This window comes from Piliocolobus tephrosceles, chromosome 7 (genome assembly GCF_002776525.5).
Source record: "Piliocolobus tephrosceles isolate RC106 chromosome 7, ASM277652v3, whole genome shotgun sequence".
Taxonomy (NCBI): Eukaryota; Metazoa; Chordata; class Mammalia; order Primates; family Cercopithecidae; genus Piliocolobus; species Piliocolobus tephrosceles.
The window spans coordinates 146,267,581-146,278,107 of NC_045440.1; the positions used below are offsets into that span (position 1 = coordinate 146,267,581).

Here is a 10,527-nt window from a genome sequence, read left to right on the forward strand (position 1 = left end):
CTCCTCTCAGGGGTACCAGTGAGAGGCCCCCAACTGCACTTCCATCAGGGTCCCAGGGAGGCCCCCCAATTATGCTCAGGGGTCCCAGGGAGATGCCGGCACCCCAACTCCACTTCCCTCAGGGGTCCCAGGATCCCCCTCCCCTTGGAGCTCAGCTTCCCTCGAGAGTCTGGGGGTGGGGACCCCGTTCAGTTCGCGAGCCCTCTCCCTCGGGGTGTCCCGGGGGCGCCCCACCCCCGCACTGTCTGTGATTCCCCAAGGCGGGGGTCTCGGGACCGCAGCCCTTTCCACGTTCTGCTGCTCGTTCTTTTCTGGCTCCTTGCTTTGGAAGGAGAGAAGGGGGCCTTCGTTTCCAGTCTTTTTCCTTTTCTGATGGAGCCCTGCTTTTCCTTCCGTGTCCCTTCAGGCTACTTCTGCCAGGTTTCTGTTTTTCATTCTTTATGATTACTTGGCCCAAAATATTCTTGACTTCTATTGAGAAGGATTTGGGGGTCCATTGCTTATTTGGAAGTGTGTTCTTAATTTCCAGACAGATGAGGATTTTCCAGTTAATCCTTCTAGGGGTGACTTATTGCTTAAGGCCACCATAGTCAGAAAAGGGACTCTGAGTGTCCGAAACTGCATTCGGCTCTGAAGTATCTGTCCTTGTTACCTCTTGCAATGTTTTTTGCCTGGAAGCCTGCAGTCGCCAACGCTGGCATAACTGTTTCTGCCTTTCAGTTCTACAGCCTCCTTTGCTTTGGGATATTGTCATATATTTTATTTCTATATATGTTATAAAGTCAATATTTCTTGTAGTGGGTATGCTGGTAGTAAAATATTCCAACTCTTTTTGTCTGAAGCCATCTTAAGCTTACCTTGTATTTGCCCCATGCATCTCTTTGATGGTTCCTGAGTTGTCACCTTTGTAATGAACTGGTAATAGTAAGTAAACTGTTTTCTTGTGCTCTGTGAGCTATTCTAGCAAATTATCTAGGAGGAGGAGGTCTTGGAAACCCTTGATTGATAACTGGGCAGTCAGAAGTACAGGTGGCCCAGACTTGTGATTGGCATCTGAAGTGGGGGCGGTAGGGTGGGACTGAGCCCTTCACCTGTGGGGTCTGCCCTACTCAAGGCAGTGTCAGAATTGAATTGAAATGTTGGACAGTCACTTAGTGTCCAGAGAGTTGGAGAACTGGTTCGTGTGTAAAAACCCACATATTTAGGCTCAGAAGTATGGTGGTGTAGAAATAATTCATACTGTAGTCCCTTATTTCTGCCTCTTACACATCCAGTGATTTTTAAATTTTTTTCATCTTTAAAAAATCAATTTAGTAAACAATTTTGTAATCTTTTTCTCTTTCATGCTCTCATTAGAATTTTTAAAGCACTTGTATGCTAATGTCAACATTTGAGTGAAGTGTGGGTTTATTTCTATTGTTGTTTTATTGATTAGCAATAATTTATTCCTGATTCTTACATATCCTCTGATGTTTTTATTGAATGTCTTGCATTGTGTACACCCCAGTGCCTTACCCAAGGAGCTGCTGGCTCAGTGGGGGAGGCATTCAGGTGGGCAGAGTCAGGGAGACTCATGAGACCACTGACGCCAGGGACATAGAGCTGGCCAAGGAGCCATGTCACTAATGTGTTGTCTGGGTCTTCTTACCTTCAGGTCCAGGCTCCTGCGTGAAGTGATGCTCCACTTTGCCTTACTCCTAGCCGTGGGGCTCCCACTGGTGGCAGCCAATGTTACTGTTGGTCCTCAGTGTAAGTATCATTCCCTCTCACTGTCCTGGAGAGGATGAGAACTCACCTGGGGCTGCTGGGGGTAACTGGAATGATTGGCTGCAACGTAGAGCACGTCTCAGCCAGCTGGGGCCTGCATTTTCTGTGTAATCAGGGGTGGGCACTAGGGCAGTCCAGGAGTAGTCATGAGCAAGGAGAGGGTTAGGATGGAAGAGCAGCTGACCGGGGACCAAAGGGGAACCTTGATGTGGCCCTTCCCCATCAGGGCCAGGCAAGAAGGGTTGTGTCCAGGGAAACCCAGGAGGATGCTGGACCCCTGTGAGTATCCAGTCTTCCTTGGTGAGGTGGACCAGGTCTGCAGAGCATAGCAATCCCATATGTGACCACCAGTGGCGCTCCCTGGAGCCTGCGTTGGAGAGCAGGGAAAGCTCTCCTTGTGCCTGGCCTCCCTCCCAGGAGCTAGTCTGGGCGAGACTCAGCCTGCATAGAGAGCTGAGCTGTGCAGGTTAGAAGAAGTCTTTGGAAGCAGAGGGGAAGGGCTGGCCGTTGAGGGAGGGTAGAGTGAGCTGGTAATGGGTGGAAAAGGCGTGGTGGAGCAGAAGCCTGAAGCCTGCTTTCTCCCCTCTCAGGGACCTATAGTTTGAGATGCCATGACTGTGCGGTCATAAATGACTTCAACTGTCCCAGCATTAGAACATGTCAGTATCATGTTAGGCGCTGTATGACAATCTCCATCCGTAAGTACCTTTTTGTCATTCTGACACATTGTTGATTAGTCTCCTACCTGGATAGTCTCTGGGGGCAGGGCCAGTCTGCTTTCTTCTCTGAACCCAGCTCTATTTCCCCTTCCCTCATGTCTTCCCATCTTGAGTGCATCTCCATAGGCCTTGGTCTCAGCCTCATGATAGGCCAGCATGCATCATCTTGTAGAGCCAGGTACTCTGCAAAGTGGTACAGTCTGTCCACACATCTGCAGTGTCTCCAGAGGGTGAGAGCATTGCTGGACCTCAGAGCCTCCCCTGTCCCTGGTTGTGTGTGTTGGCACCCCGTGCTGCGAGTCCTCACTGGCCATTCATTTTCTGGTAGTCTAGAGAGTGCTTCCAGCTCAGCAGGTCAAAGCAGTGGATGGGCCATGGACTGCCGTCAGAGAAATGCCTACCACACATAGATGGGAAGGCCAAGCATGAGGTCAGGGCAGAGCCTGCACTTCCAGAATGCTCTTGCTTCCTCCTCAGAGCCCTCTGGTCTGAGGAAGGTGCCCCGTCTCCCCAGGGCCCTAACCTGCAGAAGATGAAGATGTATGGCCAGAGGCCCAGTGACCAATGGAGCAAGCAGGGAGGGTGCAGCCAGTGTACATCCTGGTGTACAGGTGGAGGCCTTGCCTGGGGCCCTGCTCAGGGCCTTTCTTCTAGCCGTTCTGTCCCCAGTTTCTGTGGTTGTGCTTGTAACATCACATGTCATTCTGTGTTCTAAGCTTTGTGCAAAAACAATCCCCTGATTACCACCTCGATGTGATTTGACTATGTTCCCACCCAGATCTCACTTGAATTGTAACTCCCATAATCCCCACATGTCATGGGAAGGACCTAGTGGGAGGCAGTGGAATCATGCGAGTGGTTACCCTCATGCTGTTCTCATGATAGTAAGTGAGTTCTCACAAGATCTGATGGTTTTATAAAGGCCTTTTCCCCGGCACTTCTTCCTGCCATCATATGAAGGATGTGTTTGCTACCCCTTCTGCCATGATTGTAAGTTTCCTGAGGCCTCCCCGGCCATGCAGAACTGTGAGTCAATTAAACCTCTTTCCTTTGTAAATTGCCCAGTCTCGGCCAGTTCTTTATAGCAGTGTGAGAAGAGACTCATGCACACCTCTTCTTCAGACCAACTGCTTATTTTGGGACATGGGCAGGAAGCTGAGAATCTGGGCTTTGTCTCCAGAGTGGCCACTGCTGGGGACCTTGATGGCATGATTACTGCCTCTAAATGAGTCTGAAACTATCTTTCCCATGAATCCCTCATGGGGTAATAGTTGGCAAAAAGAGGAACTTGAGTGAGATTTGCAAGGTACGGGTGAAGCAGAGATCACTCTTCTGGAAGGTCACGATGGTTCTGTGCGGTGATGGACACTGGCGCACTCCAGTCTGTCCTCCTTCATGTCCACCCCATCTTCTCTACTTTTGAGCCTTTGACTGAAAGCAGTTCCTAAGATGACAGCAGGTATTTGGCCACTGGCCTGCCTAGGTGATGGGTACTCCATTGGAGCAGTTTAAACATCTCTGCAAGAGCCTTACTTGAGAGGATAAAGGTACATGGCCTTTGATATTGCCATGCAAAATTGGGCTGTTCCAGCCTGCCGCAGTGTAAGTGACCTAGCTCTGGACTGTTCCTCTGATCTTCGGCCTCACCTGACTGACTTCCTTTCTTGGCTTCCCCATGGTCATGGCAGCTGTAACACTTGTATTTAATAACTTAGACCTAGACTGTTTTAAAGGCTCCATTTTCCTGAATGAACCCTGATGGATATTAGGACAAAGAAATTGGGAATGCTGGAATGCTGGGACATTTTTCCTTTCAAGAGATTTGCTGATTTCTGGGGCTGTGCAGGATGGTAAGCGAAAGACCTCTGCGGAAAGAAACGTAGGCGGTGTGCTGAGACAGGGGGCCTGGGTATGAGGCATATAGGAATTCTGCACTATCTCTGCAACTTTTCTGAAAACCTAGAACTATTTTAAAATAAAAGGTTCATTTACACACACACACACACACACACATCCCATAACCCCACTACCTTGTGGATTCAATAACAGAATTGCAGTGTGGTTTACAATTTGAAACCCATCAGTTTAATTCACCATATTAACAAAGAAAAGGGCAGAGATTATTATCGATGCTGAAATGTTTTGATAAAATCCAACACCCTTTCCAAATCTCTGAGGGAAATGTCTACCATCACCACTTCTTTTCCCAATGGAACTGGAGTTCTTAGGTAGTTCAGTTAGGCAAGAGGAAGGATTAAGTCTCGTGGAGAGCAGAAAGAAAGAATTTATACTGCTTACTATCCATCAGAGATAATAAACTTCAAATAACAAATATCTTTAGGAAAGATCCTGGATACAAGATAAGTATTCAAAAATCAGTCTACAAAATCACTTGTCTTTTTGTATATCAAGAAACAGATTGAAAATGAAATCCAAGGAATGCTGCTCTTTAAAGTATCACAAAATCAAGTACCACAAATCTAACTGGATTTGTGCAGGATTTCAACACTCAAACTGCAGAAATACCTATTGAAGACTTAAAACACCATTAAAGACTTAAACACATGGAATTCTACACTATACTTATGGATCATGAGACTCAACAGAATAAGGATATCTTTTCTCCAATTAACCTACAAATCCAAAAGAATTTCAGTCAAAGTCTCAGCAGGGGTGTGTTTGTATTTTGACAAGTTGGTGCCTAATGCTTTTTGAAAATAGGAAGGGCTAGGAAAGCCAAAGCAGTCTTGGGGAAAAAGAAAAAAGCTCGAGGACTTGTGCTCTGAATTATCAAGATTATTCATATAGTTTTCTTAATCAAAACAGTTTGGTGTTGGATCCTGTGGTCAGGATTGAAAAATACAACACTAGAAGAGAAATAACTCAGAAAAAGCCACATACATCTGGTTTCTTGATCTCTGACGAAGTTGACTGTGCAGTGCAGTGGGTAAAGACACTTCTCTGCACTAAGTATTGGTGGATATGTTAGATATTTGTACACAATATTTGTACCATACAAAAGAAGCAGTTTTAGGTGGTTTGTAGATCTCAGTGTAAATTTTAAACCAATAAAGTTTTTAGAGAAAAATGTAAAATGCTGTATTTGTGACTTTTAGGAATTAAGAATTTTAAAAATTGAGCAAAATAGTACTAGTCACATAAGAATGAAATTGGTAGGTTGATTTACCTTTAACTTCAAAACTTCTGTTCCTAAGAAGATACCTGTGAAATAGTAAAACCGCAAGCCACAGATGAGGACAAAGCATTTCAAAACATGTATCTACTAAAATACTTGTATTCATAATATAATGAACTTCTTCCTATGAATTAATAAAAAGCTGATCATCCAGTGGAATTTTAAACAAAAGTCTTAAAGGGAATTTACCAGAAAATGGTGTCTGAATGTGTAACATATATAAGAAAAGTTGTTCAGTGTCATTCTTCTTGAAAGAAATGCAGCTTAAAACCACAACATGATAACGCCACAGGAAATGACTCAATATTCTAAAATGATCATACCAAGTGTTGTCAGGGTTCTGAAGTGTGCACAATCCCTCAGACTATAGATAAGTTCAACCCAGTGTAGAAAACTCTTTGACGTTGTCTGCTAAAGCTGCATATCAAACACTGAGACTCAGCACTTCTAAATAGGTACATACCTAATTTAATAAAAGCTTATGCAGGCTCACCTCAAGGCAAATACAATATAACAGTATTCATTGCAGCGCTGTTTGGAGTAGACAAAAACCAGAAACAATGTTAATGTCCATCAACAATAAATTGTGGTATGTTCATCAATGTAATGCTGTACAATTATGAGAATGAACAATATACAACAGTGTGCAACAATAGGGATAAATTTCATAAACACAGAATAGAGCAAAAGAAGCCATCCACAAAATCAGACATAATATATAATTTCATTTCATAAAGTTCAAAACCAAACAGAACTAACCTATAGGTTTAGAAGCCCATACATTTCCTGTCTTTGACCTGGGCTGCTTACAGCAGTGTCTGTGTGGAGGAGCAGAGTGAAGAGTCACGGGGCTGTCCTGCAGCTCTGTGTCTGGTGCTGCATGCTGAGTACTGGCTGTGGGCACTTAGGGAAAATCCACTGAGTTGTGGACTTATGGTCAGGCACATTTCTGTAGAATGTTGAACTCCAATAAACGTTTTAAGTGGAAAATAACAGAAAACAAGTGACTGGTTCGTATTCATCAGTTGTTTCTGATGTTATAGAGGAGACAAGACCCAGATCCATGAATAGATAAATCAATTATGGTAAGTTCCAGAATAAAGTATTTGTGTAAACACTGGATGGACTTCAAGGGGAATGGAAGTAGTGATGAGGGCCAAGGTATTTAACCCAGGGATTCTTGAAGGAGGTGTTAGATGGAGCTTTGATCAGGTAGCATTGGTCAGCTGAGGCCACTGGACAAGCCCTGTAGTGAAGATTATTGATCGCATTAGTCGTGATCACGTTAGTTGCTATCGATAACCTTCACCAGAGGGCTTGTCCATTGGATAACATGTACCTAGTTGGAATGCTGCATTAGGTCTGTGCTGGGGAGGAGGTGGGCACCAAGCGCTCAAGAGCATTTATATGTTGGTCCAGGAGACTGAAACACCAGGCGGAGGGTCCCAGGAAGGAGTTTACCCTAGAAGGCTCTTGCCAACTGCAGAGAATCTGGATAATGGTACATTAACATGGACACCTCTGTTAAAGGTCCGTGTGATCTCTGGACCGTAAGTGGAACATGACTTCCGGTCTGCATTTGATTTCTGGAGCTCTAGAATTCTTACCCCAAAAAATGAACAGGACATTTCATTGTGCGTTAGCTACATGACAAGGTACCATGATATTATTTGGGGAGGGCCAGAGGCCTAAAGATGGCAGCTTAGATAGAAAACTATCTCCAGAAGTAGTTGTTCTTGGAGTGATGAGACCCGTTAGTGTACTTGGATATTCTCTCTCAGTCAAGTATTCTAGACAATGTTGTCACAGCTGGGAGTATAGAATGTGTACATGGAGCTCATTATGGTTGAATGTGAGGTGTATGTGCTTCAATATTTACAAGCAGAAAATGTGAAATCAGTTGTTTTCATTGCTGCTGTTTTTTTTCAGGCATAAACCCTCGTGAGCTACTTGTTTATAAGAACTGTACATTCAACTGCACGTTTCTATATGCAGCTCACCAGCCTCCTGAAGCCCCAAGAAAAATCTTCAAAACTAATAGCTTCTACTGGGTTCGTTGTTGTAATACCATGGTTTGCAATGCAGGAGGACCTACTAATCTTGAAAGGGACATGTTACCCGATGAAGTAATTGAAGAGGAGCTTCCAGAAGGAACTGTGAGGCTGGGGGAGTCAAAACTGTTCCTGAGCTTTGCCTCTATCATAGTCAGCATTACATTGCCATGAGGAGCCCTCCTTGGAGGGTCTGACCATCTTCACCCAGTCCACAGAGAAATGTTGCTTTCCATTATTCCCTTGTAAGCCAGAGACCCTTATCCACTGCTCTTCTAGGTGGCCCATTTATGGTTTGTTGTAAGAGAAAAATAAAAAAAAATTATTGTTTAGTGAAGATGTTCATGAGCATTTGTTTGCCGGCATGTACTTGAGCACTCATAGTGGAGTCTCCATTCATACCTGTTCTTCCTTCCCTCGCTCTGTATTCAGGGATTACTCTGTGGTTTTATTATAGTATCAGTTGCTGTAGCTATTACTGATTTTGGTAGTTTCGTCTTTGCGCTTCATAGTAAAGTTATGTGTGGGTTGCACACTGCAATTATAGCATTGCAATATTTTGGTTTGTCTGTGTACTTAATTTTACCCTGGGTTTTATACTTTCAGATATTTTCTTTTTATACATGAGTGTTTTTTTCTTTCAGTTTGAAGAGCTCCCTTTAGCATTTCTTGTAAGACAGATGTGGTGGTGGTGAATTCTCTCAGCTTTTGTTTGTTTGGGAGAGACTTTATTTCTCCTTCATATTTGAAATACAGTTTTGCTGGATACATTATTCTTGGATGACAGTTGACGATTATTATTCTGTTCAGCACTTTCAAAATGTCATACCACTCACTCCTGGTCTGTAGAGTTTCCTTTAAGAATTCTGTTGCCAGATGAACTGGAGCTCCTTTATGTGTCTGTCTATTTGCTCTTGCCACATTTAGGGTCCTGTCTTTGTCCTTGACCTTTGAGAGTTGGATTATTGTATGTGTCAGGATAGTCCTCTTTGGGTCAGATCTCTTCGGTGTTCTCTAACTTTCCTGTACCTGAGTATTTATCTCTTCCTCAAGTTTTGGAAATTTTTCTGTTATTATTTTTTGATCAGCTTCCTACCCCTGGTGCTTGCTTAACTCTCTCTTGAACACCAGTAATTCTTAGATCTGGTCTTTCGAGGTAATTTTCTATATCTTATAGGTTATCTTCATTTCTTTTCATTCTTCTCTCTTTTTTCTCCTTTGTATACTTTCAAATAGCTGTCTTCAGGCTCACTGTTTCTTACCTCTGCTTTATTTATTTTGCTGTTGAGAGCCTGTAATGAATTTTTCAGGTCAGCAAATACATCTCTCAGTTCCAAGATTTCTGTTTGATTTTTTAGATTATTTCAATGTCTTTGTTAATTATTTCTCATAAATTTCTGAATTGCTTTTCTTTGTTATCTTGGAGATCACTGAGTTTCCTTAAAACTACTATTTTGAATTCTTGGTCAGATAATTCACATATTGCTGTCTCTTTAGGGTCAGTTACCGGTTCCTTGCCTTGTTCAGTTGGGGAGGTCATGGCTCCCTGTTTGCTGTCGTTTCTTGTGAATGTATGTTCATGTCCTTGCACAGAAGAATTATGTATTTATTTCAGACTTCTCTGTCTGGCTTCTTTTTGTTTCTTTGTTTTTTTGTTTGTTTGTGTGTGTCTGTGTGTGTGTGTGTGTGTGCGTTTAAAGACAGGGTCTCACTCTGTCACCCAGGCTGGAATGTAGTGGTGATCACGGCTCACTGCAACTCCACCTTCCAGGCTCAGGTGATCCTCCTACCTCAGTCTCCTGAGTAGTTCAGACCAGCTAATTTTTGTATTTTTTTGTAGAGATGAGGTTTTGCCGTGTTGCCCAAGCTGCTTTCAAACTCCTGGGCTCAAGCGATCTTCCCACTTCAACCTCCCAAAGTGCTACGATTACAGGTATGAGCCACCACATCTAACCTGATTTTTACTGGATATGTTTTATTAGAGATCTTTGTAATTTATCTGTTTCTTTTCTTTTGTTTTTTTTTCCTGCTAGGTTGCTGCCTCCTTTTCTGCACTAGGTGGCAACTTAAGTCCAACTTTGCCTTGGTTCTAGGCAACAGTAGAGTGCTGCCAGTCCCAAAGAGAGAGGCCCCAAGGGCATATCCTGGTCATGTGGGAAGGCTGACCAGGGCTGCATGCCTGGGAGCCTGTGGGACTTACCTCGTACAACGTAGCACTGTGAACAGTCACTCTGATTTGGTGTCTCCTTTGGCTGAGTTACACAGCAGAGTTTTCAAGGGTGGGATGGGAGTCCCATTTCCCCTTTTGTTTCTGACTTTCCTCAGAGATATTTTTCCCTTCAGGCACTCCTGATGATACCCAATCCCATTTTCTTATATCTGGTCTAGGAGTTTTTTTACTTTTCTGTGACCCCAGGAACTCTCTCATCCTCATATTTGAGTTCTGGGATATTGCTGGTGATAATCTCAGTGCTGTGTATTTGGTTTTGGTTTTCTTTGAGATGGGATGGAAGTCAGCTTGCTTGTACACTGCCATCATGGAAACTTGGACTTGTGTTCTCTTAGGTATATTCCTGGTAGTGGAATTGTCGGGTTCTATGGTAACTCTCTATGTAATTATTTAAGAGACTGAGACTGTTTTCCAGATTGACTGCACCATTTTACAGTCCCACCAGCCATGTATGAGGGTTCTAGCACTTGTTGTTCTCTGATGTTTTTGATTTTAGTCTTTCTAGTAGATGTGAAGTGCCATCTCATCGTGGTTTTGATTTGCATTTCCCATATGACTGATGAC

General features: G+C 43.5%; 1 protein-coding gene across 1 annotated transcript in view; it reads left to right on the plus strand.

The window, feature by feature from the left end:
• GML (glycosylphosphatidylinositol anchored molecule like) overlaps positions 1-8,068 on the plus strand; it is an 8,375-nt gene extending 307 nt beyond the window's left edge. Inside the window, exons 2-4 of the mRNA XM_023228049.2 lie at positions 1,655-1,749; positions 2,358-2,465; positions 7,612-8,068. Coding sequence (XP_023083817.1) covers positions 1,677-1,749; positions 2,358-2,465; positions 7,612-7,907 — 477 coding nt within the window. The 5' untranslated portion in view covers positions 1,655-1,676 and the 3' untranslated portion in view covers positions 7,908-8,068. The remainder of the gene's footprint in view (positions 1-1,654; positions 1,750-2,357; positions 2,466-7,611) is intronic.
• Positions 8,069-10,527: the final 2,459 nt, after the last annotated feature.